A 17,282-nucleotide genomic window follows, 5' to 3' on the forward strand; every position below is an offset into this window, starting at 1 on the left:
TCCTCCATACTTATGGGATATCTCTCCGTCCTGTGGTACGGGACTGGAGCACTTTGCAACAAGCATCCGTAAACCAGCCCACCTTGGCTCCGCGCATCGCCCATCAGTCCTTTTCTCCGCTCGTTCGGGACTGGACGCACTTGCATCTCAGGAAGATTTTCTTCCCTTTTTTCCTCTCTGGCTCTCGCTAGCGATCGTGTACTAGTCTGTCTGTCGTTCAAACTAGACTTTCCGGATTGTTGATCGTGTCACGACGCTTCGCGAGGGCGGATCCCCATCCTCTTTGTTTAGAGTGTTTGGGTCCGGATCACCGTTGGGACTCATGTTTTTACTGCGACTCCCTTTCGGTCCGGGCACTTCGTCGGTTGGAGCGGTGGGAGGAGGTGTTTCGACAAACTCCTCCTTCGCATTTTCAGGCGTTCATCGACGAAAAGAAGAAATGCCCGGTAAGTTCTTTACTTTTCAGAGCAGCCCTGCCAGGGGATACCTTTCCGGGTTCCTCCTGGGCTGGGAGGGGCGTTGATCGCTCTGTCACCGGAGATTGCCCTGAGGTGCCCGTTGGGCCTAATAATTGTACCAGAGTTTTCTCCGAGCATCTCCGTAAAGGGGCCTGTGGATACCGGAGCACGCTCAGAGGCCCCTCCTGTGGGGGCTAATTGTAGGCCTAGTTCTAATGAGTCATGGTGTACCGGAGCTAGCTCTGAGGCCTCTCGATCGGCTTCCCTCAAAAATAAGACCGGGGTATGCCCCGAGGCCTTGGTGGGGCTTGGTGTCACTGAACGGATGTTCGATGCCCACGCTAATAAGGCTGTTACCGGACCTGGGTCTGCGGTCCCTCTTACAGAGGCTAAAGCTACCAACATTTCTGAGAGGCCTGACAAGGCCTTATCGGTGAAGGGTTTTTCTCACCGTTCCCGCTCTTGCGGCAACACCAGATCTGTTGAGGGGGCAAAGAAGGGAAATGCTTCTTTTACCGGCAGTGCCGAGGTCCTTCCTGGGAAGGCTTTTTTGGCAGTTGGTATGTCGCAGAAACATTCCAGGCCTCTGCCGAGGTTCCTTATGTTAAGGCTAAAGTTAAGACCCCTGATCAATCGACGGGGACCCCTGCCTCACTTCCTCACGTTCCGCACTTCCCCCTCAGATGAGGACAAAATGGCGCCCGTTCCCGCCACGACCACGGAGGCCATTTTGAGTGCTACCCCTACAACTACGCCATCGGCCTCAGGTGTAGGGCTTGGTTCTGTGGGTGAACATAGTCCCTTGTGCGCATCCTTTTCGGCCAGTTTATGACTGGAACGCTGGGATGCCCCTTTCGCACAATGTTTCATTGCCTGCGGGGTTGGCACCTTTCATTTATGTGGATACGTCGGTGGAGGGGCCGGTGTGGCACCCTTCCTCGTTACGCCCGTGGAATTATTCACCTCATGAGAGGCCTCCTCTGCTTCCAAAACAGTCCCCGGAGGACGCCTTTTTCGGCAAATTTCAGACGCTCATGTGTACCGACCCCATCAGGGAATATTACAAAGGGCTTTTTAGGGAGATATGTCTGCCCGCGCCTCCGGCTCCCCCCCGTACCTCCGGTGATTCCACCGGCGCCTCCCTTGCCTACGGTGCCTTCTCCGACTCTTCCGCCTCTGCCTCCATTGTCCCCCGTGGACAAGGCAGCGCCCAACACGTTTCAGCAGGATCCTGACCTGTCGGAGGACGCGCAAGGCGATCAGGACAAGGACCTGCCCCGCTCTATCAGAGGTTTTCATGACCGGGTACTGGACATGATGTGCTTCTTGGATGTTCCAGTGCCGCAGGAGGGTATGCTTTCTGGGGCGTTCACCCTGTCTCCTTTGGAGTATACCAGCCTGTTCTTGCAGAAGGACGTTCTGGCCGAGGTCCGCAGGGTCTGGGAAAAGCCATACTAAAATAAAAAAATTGACGTACGATACAGGCTGCATTCTTCGGAAGAGGTGGCCCTGTCGTCTTGTCCGCCGCCGCCTCCACAGTGGTGGCTGCGGCCACTTTGCAGTCCAGGCCTGCAGCATCCTCTTCCACGGCGGCTACTCAGGTTCTGGGAAAGGAGGATAAGCTCCTTGACTCCCTTGGGAGAAAGATTTTCGTCAACTCGGCCTTGCAGCTCAGGCAGGCCAATGCCGAACTGGTGTTAGCGGGGGCTGATATGCGGATGTGGAAAAGTCTGTCGGAGTTTGAGGAGTTCATTCTGGTTGAGAAGCTGGAAGACTGCAAAGTGGGATTATCCAACGCCAGGGTCTTGGCCCAGGATCTCCTGGAGGCTGCGGCTCATCACGTAGACACCTCGGCTCGGGGCCTTATGCTGGGGGTTGATACCTCACGGCCGGCGTGGCTGCATGCTACCAAATTCTCAAAAGAAGTGCAGGACAAGGTTTTAGACCTTCCGTTTGATGGTACTGAGCTCTTTCATTCTACAACAGATGTAGAGCTGACCAAGACGAAGGATAGCACTCAGACAGCTAAGTCCTTGTCGGTCGTTGTCAAAGCCCCTTTCTAAACGCAGAGACCGTTGTTGCAAAGCTGACCCTCCTCTGGGTTTAGGGGCTTCCTAGACCGGAAATCTCGCAGAGTGGATACCCCTTTGGGGAATAACTGCCGGAGGCAACAAAAGACTGTTTTATTCTCCCGCTCCTCAGCCTCCTCCTCAGGTTCAGGTGGCTACACCACCGAGAAGCCTACAAAATGAGGGTTCTCCGCGTCCGCATGAGACCCCGGTGGGTGGTCGCATCGCGTCTCATTGTGAGGCGTGGCAGACCATCACCGAAGGCGGGCTTCCGCTTACCCCTACCTCCTACCCCACCTTTCAACCCTCCTTTTCAGATGTCGGGCTCGCTCTCTCTCAGAGCCGAGGTTCAGTAACTTCTGGACCTCAGAGCTGTTGAACCCGTTCCCCTTGGGGAGCGAGGGGAGGGCTTCTACTCCCGTCTGTTTACGGTGCCCAAACCCAACCAGGCTGGCCTGCGCACCATCCTAGACCTTTCCCAGTTCAATCTTTTCCTACCCCAAGAGAAATTCAAGATCACCACGCCCGGCCAGATACGGTCCTCCTTGCAGATGGGTGATTGGCTCAGCGTGGTGGATCTTCAGGATGCGTACATGCATATTCTGATTTGGAATCCAAACAGGAGATACCTCAGTTTCTCTTTGGGAGAGGAGCACTTCCAGTTTTGAGTACTATCTTTCGGCCTCAGCTCTGTGCCGCGTGTCTTCACGAAGATGATGTCGGTGATTGCGGCCTATCTTCTTCTGCAGGGTATCCGTGTGTATCCGTATTTGGACGACTGGCTCTTACGCAGTCCTTACCCGCTGAAAGCAGCAGGCAATCTTCAGTCTCTCCTTGGGCTCCTGTTCCATCTTGGGCTGTCAGTGAACTGGCGGAAATCTTCCAGGACGGTCTCGCATGCACCTGAGCGGGGACAGACTGGTGGATCTGTTAGCCACGTGTCGGATGCTTGCGCAGTCGGAGAGCATGTCGGCCTGGTGGTTCCAGAGGCTTCTGGGCCTCATGGCTTCGTGCGTGTTGGCTCTTCTTCTTGCTTGTCTCAAGATGAGGCGGACTCAGATGGCTCTTCGGAGTTCTTGGCGTCAGGCTGTGGACCCAGATTCCAAGCTGATAATGATTCCGGCTTCCATGAGAGTGGACCTAGAATGGTGGTCCTCTCTCAGCAACCTGTCGGTGGGTGCAGGGTTTCAGGACCCAGCCCCTATGGTGACGATCACGATGGACTCCTTCCTCCTGGGGTGGGGTGCGATGTTAGATCCTCTTCAGGTCTCGGATCTCTGGTCGCCTCAGGACAAGCTCCTCCACATAAATCATTTCGAGCTTCTGGCGATCTTCCTAGCGCTCAGGACGTTCAGACCTATCATAGCCAATTAGGTGGTCCGCATACGTACGGACAATGCGGTGTCGATGTATTACAACAAAAAGCAAGGGGGAACCAAGTCTTCCCCCCCCCCTCTCGTGGACCTGTCCATCCAGATTTGGGAGTGGGCTGTACTTCATGGTGTTTGGCTGCTTGCAGTGCACATCCCGGGCCAGCTGAATGCCACAGCAGATGCCCTCAGCCGGCGGACAGTGGTCGGCTACGAGTGGGAGTTGAAGGCAGAGGTCCTCTCATGGATTTTCTTACGTTGGGGCACACCGGAGGTGGACCTCTTCGCTACGGCGATAAACAAGAAGCTTCCTCAGTATACCTCCAGAGGGGGGCTGGGAGCCTCCTCTCTGGGGGATGCTCTCGAGATTCCATGGCCCAACATTAGAGCTTGCGCCTTCCCGCCTCTGCCTCTAGTCCATCAAGCAATTTGGAAGCTGGAGAACTCGGTGAACTGTTCCCTTCTACTCATAGCCCCATGGTGGCCGGCCAGGTTTTGGTTCTCGGAGCTTCAATCGCCGATCGGGAGTCACTGGTAACCTGATCTTCTTCATCAGGGGGAACTGCAGGTGTGGCACCCCTCCCCACAATCGCTCAGCTTGGCGGCATGGTGCCTGATTTTCAACATCTTAAATTGTCTGCGGATAACATGCGTATTATCCAGGCAGACAGAAAACCCTAGACTAGGACCCAGTACAGAAGCAAATGGCTCAGGTTCTGTCATTGGTGTTTAAACAGGCAGTTGGACCTAAGGGGGGGGGGGCTACAGTTGACAGTTTTGTCCTCTTTATCCTTCTTAGCAGAGTCGGGTGTCCATGTTCTGTCATGCAGAATTTACCTTTCTATGGACCAATGCTCTTACTCTGGGTAACCCAGTGGTTAAGAGGGATTTTGCAGGCTTGGCACACCTCTATCCTCCAATTCATAGTCTGCACCCGTCGTGGGATCTTATTGTAGTCCTGCCGGTGTTGTCATAAGCCTTTCGAGCCAATGGCCACGGTGGACCTCAAGTACCTGTCCTGGAAAGTGTCCTTTTTGGTCACTGTTACGTCAGCAAGGCGGGTGAATGAGCTTCAGGCCTTGTTGGTGGAGCATCCCTTTTTGGTCTTTCACAAGGATAAGGTAGTCTTACGGACGAATCCTGCTTTCCTGCCGAAGGTGGTAACTGAATTCCATCTGAATCAGTCGATCTCCCTGCCGGTCTTTTTTCCAAACCCTACCTCAGAGGCAGAAAGGGTTCTGCACTGTCTCAATGTCAGAAGGGCTCTTAAGTTCCATCTGGACAGAACTTCTGAGCTTAGCAGTTCTTCTCAACTGTTTGTGACTTTTGGTAATCCTCAGGGTAAGCAGGCGACTATTTATCAGTGGATCGCTGCCTGCATTAGAGAGTCGTTCACCGTCCAAGAGCTGAAACCTCCTAAGGCTATTCATACACACTTGGTGCGGGGCAAGGCAGCCGTGGTTGCTTTTCAGAAATATGTCCCCTGGTGGTCCATTGCCAGGGATGCTACTTGGGCCTCCCCATCTGCTTTTTGTAAGCATTATTGTCTTGACATGAGCTCGAGCTGATGCTCAGTTTGGTCAGGCTGTGCTGAAGAACCTTTTTCAGTAAGGGGTATTTCCATCCACCCATAGTTCCTGTTAGGAGTGCTTGGGAATCTCCCATAAGTATGGTGTTTTATGTCATTCTAAAGTACTTTCTGTGGAGAGGAACGTTCGTTTGTGCTCATTTGCCTAATCCTGCATTGCGAGCTGAGAAGGGGCTCTTGCAGGGAAGTGAACGCTGGTTGCTGGAGGCGGGGCTTCCACCCAGCACGTGACCCATCACGTGACTTGCCTCAGTGTTAAGTGCACTGCCAGCCACCCTTGCGGCGTTAAGCCCGGCGGTGGCAAGGCCGCTAGCTGTGCTGTTGTGCGGCTGTTTGGCGCTGAGGCGCAAGTGTTGGATTTGGTAAAGATCGAGTCTGTCAGTGAAGATCCCTATGAACACAATACGGACTGCTGTTATTTAGTAAGCCTGTCCTTGGATTCATGGACTTAGTGTAAAAAGTCATTCAAGGAATATTGGTTTTAGCGCAATTGCGCCTGTTATTGAAATTATTGTTCGGTTGTAGACTTTTTTGTATATATCAGTAATTACAGGTGGCTGGAATATGCAAGCAAGATTCCCTACGTTGACAATGGGGATGCCTCCAGTTATGCATCTTGGATGTCATAAGGGTCCTCTTAACACCTTGTTAACTAAGCCCAAACAACATTCAAATAATAAAATTGTCCCTTTTCGCTGTTCGACTCCAGTCGGTGCTCGTGGTCGAAACAGCATGAAAGCTGGTCCTAGAAGGCCGCCACTGCCTAATATTAGGGTATTCTGTAAAGAAAAACTTGCAATTTCTGCTCCTATTGATATGAGAGCTCCCGCCAATTCACAAGTGTGCTCTACTCCTGGTCCTGACCTAAAGGGTGTGCTTCGCCCGCCTTCCTCAAAAAAAGTGACTTCCACAGATGGCGCTTGCTTAGTGCACACTAGTATCACACTCTGTGAAAGCTCCTCATCTCGAGTATCTTTATCCGACAGTATGATACTTCATAACCTACCACTGACAGCTCCTGTTGGAGCAAAGGCTGTTTCGCCTACCTGTGTGACCAATGATGCTGTAGTGGTCAATTTAGATATGGATCCCTCGAGACTCTCTCCAATTGCTACCTGAGAGAGCCATGTTGAACTTGTCGCAGTCTCCTGTTATGTTTTCTGATCATAATTCCGAGTGTTCGGAAATTGAAGACTCGTATCATGCACCGACTCCACGTCGAATTCCTATGCCAGTAGTAGCAACTGGTAAAGTGGAGGCGGTAGTGGATCCGGGAAATTTGGTGGCACTTACACTATCGGCAATGCATGTTTCCCTACAATCTCTGTTCAGACTTTTTGATCAGTAATCTCAAAGATGGGTGATCATTCGTGTAAACTAGATCAAATTCTAACATGGCAAGAGAGTGCTTCCATGCTTTTACAGCAAAAAAAAAAACTCATCCTTTGCCTCAACTGACATTGGTGATAAGCCGGTAGTCACTAAAGTATCTTTAGGTACTCAAACCTCTTTTGAAGCACTTTCAGTACCTTGGGTAAATAATGTTGCCACGTCTGTGGCAAATTTACCTACATCGTCAGCAGTGCCTTGTATTGCAGGTATTATTGTGGATTCCATGGTTCAGGCAAATTTGAGTCCAGCAGAACCAATGGTTTCCATACCCTGTACCAGTGTTAAAGGTGCCCCAAGTGTGCCTTATACCATCTTTACCCCTAAAATACTTATGACTGGTGCGAAATCCATTCAAACTCCCCAGTGCAAAAAATCCAAAAACCTCCCAGCCGCTAAGAAAAATGGCACAGCCCAAACAAAGAGCTTTCTCCGCCGTGTTGCTCTACCCAAAAAAAGTGCGCTCATTGCATCATCTGCAGTTGCAAAAAAATACCATCAAATGGCCTTGATACGCACTCCCGCCTCAACTACAAGAATTAAATACCATGCCTGCGTACGCCCCACTTGATGCATTGGCTGAACTGGCAGAAGACCTGGACTGTCAAGCTGAGGCTGCCACTCTCATGCCCACACCCATGCCTAGAGCTGATGATGCCTCAAGCGGTCTAGCTGCGAGCCTGCCTTTGGATTTCCATCGACAGGAGATTTGTCGTGCTGTTGATGCGTATATGTCTGGCCAGATCGGTATGGCACAAAAAATTGCCACTCAAACTGAGGCTCTGTCATCTAAGCACCCCTTAAGTGCAAACAATCCATCTTTACCTAATACTGGTTTGAGTTTAACTAAAGCAGTTACCCCCATAGTTTGCCCGTTGGTGTCAGGTGCAAAACTGATGCCTCAAACTGAATTACGGGGTACTACCAGTGCTGTTGGACGGTCACTCTTGGCTGAAATTGTCCCTGAACTTCTTGAATTGCTACAGGCTGTTTGCCAAAAAGAGTCCAAGCCCAGTGTGGTGCCTGCAATGGTTCTAATAAATAGGGGCTCAGAGCCTGCGGCCCACAAGCCTGCAACTAAGCCTATGGCCAAGCGTCCTGCTAATTTTAGCTTATTGCTCAGTTGTAGGCCTTACCCGAGCCCTCAATATGTCCTAAATCGTAACTCCATTCTGAGCATTTTTTCTGATGTGCCATCTCTAGAAGATATTAGCTCTTACGACTTGGCTCTGGTTGACTTTTGTACCACTTCGAAAACTAATGTTGTGCGAATTTGGATGGATTCACGTATCGTCCAGAACGCTATTTGGGCGGCTCAAAAACAATTGCATGATCTAGGATTTGAGGTCTCATTGGAAGTTACTGACCTAGGCGCTCCAAATCAGCAGCAATTAGTCCCCCATGTCAACCATAAAAATCATGTTTATGAGCTGCGAGGTGAAAGATCTTGTCAGATTCCTCTAAAACAGCATTAGCTAGGTCAAGCTGCTGAGCTATGTAATTTTTCCACTATTAGTTGGAATACGAGGGGTCACTCTAAGCTCTTGAATAATGATCTTAGTTCTCTAGCTAACTATAAGCTAGTTTTACTTCAGGAAACTTGGTTGACCACTGATCCCATTTGGGACGCTCATGATGTGATCTCTCTAGCGGCCAATAAAGGTTTGAGTGGCAGACCATTTGGTGGGCTTCTAACTGCAATAGAGGCAGATAATAACGCTAGTATCTATCCGTGGGCCTCACCTAATGCCTTTATTCAAATGACGAGACTTAAATTATCCACAACATTATATGCCATTATTAATCTTTACTGGAATCCAGTGGGGATTATGGTTGAATGCTTCTTGAAGGCCTTAAATGATATGCTGAACGTAATCCTATTGGATGGATCGGCTCAAAAACTGTTTATTGCAGGAGACTTTAATCTGGATTGCATTAATTCAACTAAACAAAGAAATTCCATTCGTATAAAACAATGGGAACAATTTAGTAAACATCACAATCTCACAAGGCTGAACGGAGCTTTCCATTCCGACATCCCTCCATCCTCAACATGGTCCCGGGGCTCATCGGCATCTATCATTGATTATATGTATACGAATGTGTCCCTGTTCCATGATGTTGTGGATTTCAAAATTGTGCATTCAGAGCTGAGTGATCACAAACAATTTACAGCTGTCTGGCAGTATAGTAGCAGTTATAATATGCATAGAGACAGAATGTTGCAAAGTCAATTTTGTGTTAACAATGCTGGTAATAGACTGCGATGGACTGAGAAGTCAGTTGAGGCTTTTCATTTCTATTTGACACAGGCAGTAGCTACTACAGCCCTCACTGCTGACTCCCCAAATGTTTGCTACTCTGATATGCTACAAGTGTTTTGGTCTCAAGTCCCTAGTTTCTCATCAAAACATTCTATCTGTGTTCAATTTTCGCACGTCTTTGATTTAGAAATTAGAGATCGCAAGCGCCTATTCAGACAACAGAAGAGAAATGTACTGAATCTTCCAGCTAATATTCGCCATAAACATCTTTCCAACCTTAAAACAAAGTATAGAAATTGGGTGAAGGCAAGGCGTGTGAAGCTTTACCACACTGATAGTCAGCTACTTTTGGCTGCTGTCCAATGTAAGAATATCTCTAAAACCTGGTCTTATCTTAATCAAGTAGCTTCTGGCTCTCAAGCAATAATCCAAGCAAATGAAGTCTCAGAGCATGCCTGGAATGCTTATTTCTCGAATCTTTACAAACTGCCTGTTAATGACGCATTTCTAGACAGTTCTCATTCTTTTCCTAGATTCCATTTAGAATTTGATCTTGAAGATATTCTTTTGTATATCAAGAAAGCGAGCAATTCAGGCGTGTGTGGTCCAGATGGTTTGTCCAACAAGATGTTCAAAGCCTATCCACAAGTGTGGAGCCGTATTCTGTTCACCATCTTTAGACTCATCTTGAAGTCTCAAAAATTACCGTCGTCCTGGACTCATTCTATTATTGTTCCTATTTATAAAAAAGGAGATAGGAAAGAGCCATGCAGTTATCGACCTATTGCACTATTAGATGCGCCAGGAAAAATCTTTTCTCGACTGATTTTAAGAGACTTCAAGAAGTGGATTTCGCAGGTCCATCTTAATGACCCATTTCAATCAGGCTTTGTGACTGGCCTAGGTACCATCCCTAATATCATCACGCTACAAATGCTCCTTTCTGATCACGCAGCCCAAAGGCAGACCCTGCATCTAGCCTTTGTAGATTTCCAGGTTGCGTTTGACTCAATTGATCGATCACTATTACAGCATAAGCTGATCAAGCATAATTGTCCATCCTCTCTATTATCCTTAATCATTCTACTACACTCCAATACTACCATGCAGCTTCGACTTAATTTGAGTGGTGATCTGACCTCGAAATGTCAAACATTTAGAGGGCTGAAACAAGGTTGTATTTTGGCGTCATCCATTTTTAACTTTTTCATTTACGACTTGGGCGTAACTCCGAGTCAAATTGTGAGTGACTCACGTTGATTAGGCCGGCATAATGGTCCTTATTTGTTTTATGCCGATGATTTGATTCTTTTTTCAAAAATCCATACTGGTCTTCAGAAACTTTGAAATGGCCTTGAAACATACGTAGATACGAACCATTTGACAATTAATACTAAAAACCCAAATAATGGTTTGTAAGAGGCATGAAAAGTGTAAAGTTAAACTTTTTGTTGGCGATTACACAATGTTCCATTAGAACAGGTAGCCAATTATAAGTATTTGGGCACTCTTATAGTGGATACTTTACCAAGCATTGACCCTGACATAGAGATCCAGGGCAAATTACGGTCCTTAATTGCGCAAGCAAAGATACTTATGGCCAAATTTGGCAAATTTACGTGTAAACATATTCTCACCTTCTTTCTTCAGAAGGTGATGCCAATCTTGACCTATGGGTCTGAGGCTCGCAGTCCTAAACCTGTGGAGTGGTGGGATAGAATTGAATCCTTGTTTTGGAAACAAGTACTACATTTGCCCGCTTGCACACCTTTAACATTGATTTGAATTGGGATCACTCTCAATGTTCTCATTTGTAATTTGGAAATATTGTGCCTTTTTCCGTAAATGTCTATTGTCTTTAGAGCATCAGACATTTTGGGAAAGGTGGCCTGTCATCTTTTAGAACAAAATCAGGCTTTTTCAAAACAATGGTGTATTTTTACTATGAATGCAATGTCTGATGCCTCAGTTGATTTAAAGTTACTTTTGAACAATGAAGCTCGTGCCAAAATGAAAGTCCAGCAACATATGATTGGAATCTGACCCAAAATAAATGTCTCAATTACAAGGATTTTGATCGAGCGCTACTTGGGCACAAGCAATGTAGAACAATGTCTGACTATTTGGCCAAATTTCCTTGTTCAAAGACTCGTCAGAAGTTTCTCTGTTTTACGGTTGAACCTTTGGCCGACATTAGATGTTCAGGATCGCAGAAATCAAATTATGCAATCAGAAAATGTATGTCGCTTTTGTAAGAATGTTGACAAAAAAGAAACGTTGGAGCATTGTTTAGTGTTTTGTACAAATGTAACCACTATTCGACAAAAATGCTTTGGAAATTTTTTTGAAGACCAAAACGCACATATTAATAAGAACTTGTGGCATTGTATCTTTTCATCAACTGCCTTAAGGACCAAAATAGAAATTGTACGATTTTTGGATGAAATATTTAGTTACACCCATAGTTAGCGTAATTGAGTTAAACTAAATTTGAATTTTAACTGTAGTGAATGAACAAACTGCAAATTTGCTTTTATGAATTGTAGTGTTTTGATATTGTGATATCTCTTGATATTTGAAAGGTTGATTTTATTAACCATATAAATAAAAAAAAATATATTAAAAAAAAAAGTATGGAGGAAAGGGGACGGGGCGTAGGAGTATAACCAGGTTACTCACCGTAGTGACCACCTTACTACTAGTCCATAGTCCCCTTTCCTCCATATGCCCGTACGCCATCCCCTCTAATAAGGTTCCTCTGTTATTGCTAATAGGTCTCTGACCTGAAGATAGACAAGGTGGGTGGGGTTACGGCCGCCTGCCGGGCCCCGCGCAAGAAAGAGAGGAAGGACACATTTTTTATTCGTTTTACAAAGTGCTCCGGTCCCGTCACACAGGACGGAGAGATGTCCCATAAGTATGGAGGAAAGGGGACTATGGAATAGTAGGAAGGTCGTCACTAAGGTGAGTAACCTGGTTATTCCAGTGGCTGGACCCTTTACCTGAGAAAGCACATTGGGGTTATGATGTAGACACTGCCCAGCTTTAAGAACTGAACACAGAACGGAACCATGTATATTCCTTATCTCATAACCTTTTTCTTTGGTTAACGGCAGTGTTTCATATCACTAGGCCAAAGAAAGTCTGTTATAGAGATTTTAGGCAACTGTACACAGTGTTTGGAGCGTAGCCATCTGCTGCTCAGCGAGTCCTTACAGCCAACTTCTGTATCATTTAATTCAATGGGTTTTGAGAGTGAAGAGAACGGTATACGACGGATTAAGGAATTGCTTTTGGATGGTGGCAATCGTAGCCGGTCAAGTGGCACAGCGAGTAGAGCGCTCGCTTTGACATCAGTGCAGAGCCTGCGAATGCAGGTTCGAATCCCGGCAGCGCCAAACTCAGCGTTTCATCCTTCCGAGGTCGATAAATGAGCACCACACACCGTGGGTAATAATAAGCAGCGCTCAGATACCTGAGGGTTCGTAGCGCTATATAAATGCCAAATTATTTATTAATTATTTATCTAGCCTGGAAACACTCAGGCTGTTTGGAACACAAGTTAACTAATGAATAAAGTCCACATTCTGTCCAGCAAGATTGCCTGCCCGGCAACCACAGGGTACTAGTGTGTAGTAAATAACAATCTGAAAGTTATTTGAAGGGCGGTGCAACGTGGCATTCAAGTCCATGCCATAGGATGTTATTTGAGACATGTTGATGTCGTACGTTTGTTTTTATCTGATTCAACTTCCGAAATCAACCAGTAGATGAAAACTATGCTCCTTGTGGTAATCTGGCGCAGATATCAAATTTCAGATAGTTGTAGGGTATGCAACGTTTATCATCTTTAACAGATTTTGGCAGATTTGTGCCAGTTAGCAATTCACATTCAACCCATCCTACCTCTCTGCAACTAAGTGTTTCAAACAATACTTTTGTTTTAGTCTCACAGATTTACTAAGAAAGGGAAAAATGCAACCATTGCAGCATGACATTGTGTGTATAATTTACCACTACATGCCAGCATCGTAGGTGGTATCATAGGTGCCTCATGGAATTTCTACTTTGTCAAAAACTAGAAACAGTTTGTGGACCCAACCACTAGATGGCAGGATTGTGTGCAGCATGTTAATCTTTAGCACATGTAAAGCTGCAAAACTACTTTAACAGGTAAGCACTGTTTTGCTTTGTCTGATCCTCCCCACCCTGTCATCCTTTCACAGATAATATTCGCTTTTCAAGCATGGACTGGGGTCTGAGGACCTCACAAATTAAGTTACTTTTTAGGACTTATTGGTTACTAGAAAGAATGCTCAGACGAGGTCTCTCTGACAAAGATCTATGCTCGAAGTGTAATCGATCTATAGGCACTTTAAGTCACTTGCTTAAAGTCTTGCGCAAAAAACTAAGATTTCTGGGAGGGTGTGTGTGAGAGGATAGACCTAGTGTTACGGGCTCTATTCCGAGAAAGGCTTCACTTTTGATTCTCAGGGATGTCACCCAATTGCAAGACCTTTCATTTCCTAAGAAATGTAGGGTATTAAGAGGCTGCATGCTTGCGAAATAAATGATTTGATCTGCATGGAAATCCCCCAACAGCTTCACCATTGATGATTGGGTGGAGAAACTGCTGACTGTGTCCACGTATGAGAAGGCGTTTTTTAAATACAGAGGAGAATCTGACAAATTAAATGATCTCTGCAGCCTTTTCCTGGAGTGTTATGGTTAAACGACATGTTTTTTGTTTTTTTGTTTTGTTGTTTTTTTGCCTCATGAAATATGTATATTCTGAAGGTTTCCTGAAATGTATCGTTAATGATCTTGCTACAATGCTGTTTTTACAATATCTTGTCTGATAGATAGGGGGGTATGATATTGATACAATTTCATAGGTTTTTTGTTCTTCTTTTTCTCTTCAACTTTGAGACCAACAGCAATTCCCAACATGTATAGAATACTCAACAATGTTTGCTTAGTTATATTGTCGATATGTTATGTTTGTATTACTTTTGTACACGCATCTGGAGGTATTGGTGTTTAAATAAAATAAAACTTTAAATCCAAGATAAAGTGCAGTGGTGTAGCAGCGGAATAGTTCGGAAATGTTCAAACAATTCTAGGCAGCACCTGCGGGCAGCCCGCTCCCAAGCTGTTAGGGGCAACGACAGCGGCGAGGGCAATGGATACGGGAGTCAAGAGAACAGTGTAGAAGCGATCGGATAGGTGTAGTCAGATGTTGTTGGTGTTACAGAGAACATGCCTGTGTAGCTAGAGCATGGGTTTTCCGCAAGTGAGCTGATATGTAGGAGGCCTTCCTGGCCCTGACGGGCGTTTCTCCGGCCCTTTGAAGCTGGCCCTTTGAGGGATGTCGGCATCGCCTGCTGGCTCCCAGGGCGTTACATCAGGATCACGTTAGCCAATCCGCAGTTGTTAAAACTGAAGTTGCTGCCTGGTTAAGAATACAGAATTTACTGTGGTGACTAAATTTACATTTTAGCATAACACTTGATAGCTGGATCTCACACCTTTGTCTATGCTGTTTTTATTCTTGTGTTGAAGAAAGGCTACGTATGTAAAGACTTTGTTATCTAAAGGATTTCTATTTGTATCTACTTTGCAGGTTTTTGAATGAAAAACAAAGTCCGGCCTTTCAATACTTTTCCTTGAAGCTCACGGAGTTCCGCCAAGCCAAAGGGTTGACTTACGACCCCTTTAAATCTGACAATGTTAAAGAAGCTGCCCCTCAGTGCTCTGAATCCAAAGGTTCTGAATGTCGTGATCCTAAGCCTCAAATTGTTGAGCGTGAGGTTACTATAGTCTGTGATTCTGACTCCGACTGTGAAATTATTGAGCCCCAACAGCCTGCCCCCCGGTGCACTGAGTCTCAACGGCCTAAGCCTCAGGCCACTGAGTCCATTGACTCTGTGCCTCTGGTATCTTATTGCTCCGAAGATGAAAATTCTGATGGTGAAGATCCTTCACAGGAAACTGCAGAACAAAGCTGCCTTTTTCAAATTACTGTACCACAAGATTGTACATCCGGAAACACTTTACACAAGGTTTTGACGCCTCCACCACAAATAAAGCAACATCACCAAATTCTGTATCTGAAGTCTCAAACCCCTTTACCACAGGGTCCAATGCCCCAACCTCCCTTGATACCTTTACCGCCCCAGCCCCCAAATGTGCAGCCACTACCACCTTTACCCAAAGAACCAGAACCTCAACCACCCTGCCTTCAAATGTCAAGGACCCAGTTGAAAAGTAATGCTGCTCACTCAGGTCAGCTGTATCAACCACCTCTACCCAAAGATTGCAATCTGGAACCCAGTCTGCCACATCAGAACACTGACCATTCTGCACTGCTCGATACTGAGGCTAACAATGTAGGAAGCCGAGTCCTCCTTCAAGATGGAAAGATCTCCGAAGTCCAGCAAGGTGATCACCAGGACTCTGTGCACCAAGATTGCGGTACTGTAGTTGTTGTATCACAAGACAAGAAATTATCAATATCAGAACTCGTTACCGAGCAGGAGTCCACACAACCTGCTGAATCAGTGCGCAAGTCAGCCGTAACCTCTGTTTCCATGGATGCCATGCAAAGTCTTACACACTCTCCTCAACCACGAAAAAGAGGCAGACCCCCAAAGGGAGCAACTGTTTCCCCAAAGAGGGTGTGTTATGAAGATGACGACATTGGTAAGCTTTCTTTTGGTTATCTATGTGCTCAGTTTGAATTATATATTTAAAAATTAAGTCGCCATGTACCATGTAGGGGGCATTCTAGGTGTAATAGCTTTTCTAATTTAACAAGTGTCTTGCTTATTCTACCTCTTGTTACAGGTTACTGAAATAGGATGCTTTAATACCATGTACACTACCTCGATCCTTGCTTGTTGAATGTGTTTAGCTATGACCAGATGCATGTGCAACAAAGTAAAAAATAATTGTAGCGGGCTAGCTATAATACTGCATGCTCACAGCCTGTCTGTACTCGAGGCGTAGTACACTGGATATTCAAAATAGGTCAAAATGAAATGCCACAAATCATATATGTTTTATAACCAATTATATAATCATTGGAGCCAAATGACATTAAAAGACAGAGGGAAACAGTGTGGTCAATGCATTTCGGATAGTCCACTATTGTTCGTCAGGCCCTGCTTGTCTCCTAATTTCAAGAACATCCTGTGACTAGGACAAATCATCCTCTGAGGAGGGTGCTTGAGGCACAAAAATCACAAAATAGAAGATTGGACTGCGGATATCAGAACTGCACACAGAACGCAAGCCGGGAAACAGTAAAGGCCATTGTCACCCTTTCAAGTTAGCTGGATCTGGCCAGGTCACAGTCCAGCCAAATATGGTGACTTGGCTTTTCTTTGGTGCTATTTTGTTGGAATGTCTTTGCATCATTGCAAATCTAATGGCGCAAAATTAAATGCAGCCTAAAACAAAATGTGTGTGATTACAAATCAGACTGAAAAATGGGGCATTGTAAACAAAACCAGACATTAACCAAGGGAGCCTGAGGAGGCTCACACATTTTCTAAAAAAGAAGGTACATGTGCACCACTGCATAGAACACCAACTGGCTAGCTCCTGATAAAAACACATGCATCTGTGTTTGCTGATGGTGGAATCGGTTCTTTTTACTACACATCTTGAATCGTCATAAATCTTGAATAGGCCTCATACTCTTGCGTCCCGTCCCTTTTCCTCCATACTGTATGGGCATCCCTCACGAGGGACGGGTGACGGAACCTTTTTCACCAGAAAAATCGTCTTCCCCTTTAAATTTAGAGGCGCGCGGCCCTGGGAGCATGCCCTTGCTTGACTCTGCGCACCGGTGCCACTCCTCAGTCCCTTTTTCCACGTCGACGGGAACGGGCCAAATTCACCAGTGCTCCTGGGTTTAGCTTTGGCCATGAAATACCATGTACTCTTCCTTGGATATTATTCTATCTTTGACTTTTTCTTTTCAATTAGGTACTTTGTCCTCTGACGCCACGCTCCTCCCCTGCGTATGTTGACTTCAGCGGCCTTGAGCAGATGTGGGCTCTTCCTACATCTGACCCCCATGTCCTTTGCCTCTGCTGCCTTCGCCCCAACCACGGCTGGGAAGGTTGTTCCGCGAGCAA

General features: G+C 46.3%; 1 protein-coding gene across 4 annotated transcripts in view; it reads left to right on the forward strand.

Moving 5' to 3' along the window:
- LOC138570755 (SURP and G-patch domain-containing protein 2-like) overlaps positions 1 to 17,282 on the forward strand; it is a 1,010,309-nt gene that overhangs the window by 804,918 nt on the left and 188,109 nt on the right. For all 4 annotated transcript variants that reach the window (XM_069649142.1, XM_069649143.1, XM_069649145.1 and 1 more), the window contains one exon: positions 14,762 to 15,840. In XM_069649142.1, coding sequence (XP_069505243.1) covers positions 14,762 to 15,840 — 1,079 coding nt within the window. The remainder of the gene's footprint in view (positions 1 to 14,761; positions 15,841 to 17,282) is intronic.

This window comes from Ambystoma mexicanum, chromosome 1p (genome assembly GCF_040938575.1).
Source record: "Ambystoma mexicanum isolate Mex_15411 chromosome 1p, UKY_AmexF1_1, whole genome shotgun sequence".
Lineage (NCBI taxonomy): Eukaryota > Metazoa > Chordata > Amphibia > Caudata > Ambystomatidae > Ambystoma > Ambystoma mexicanum.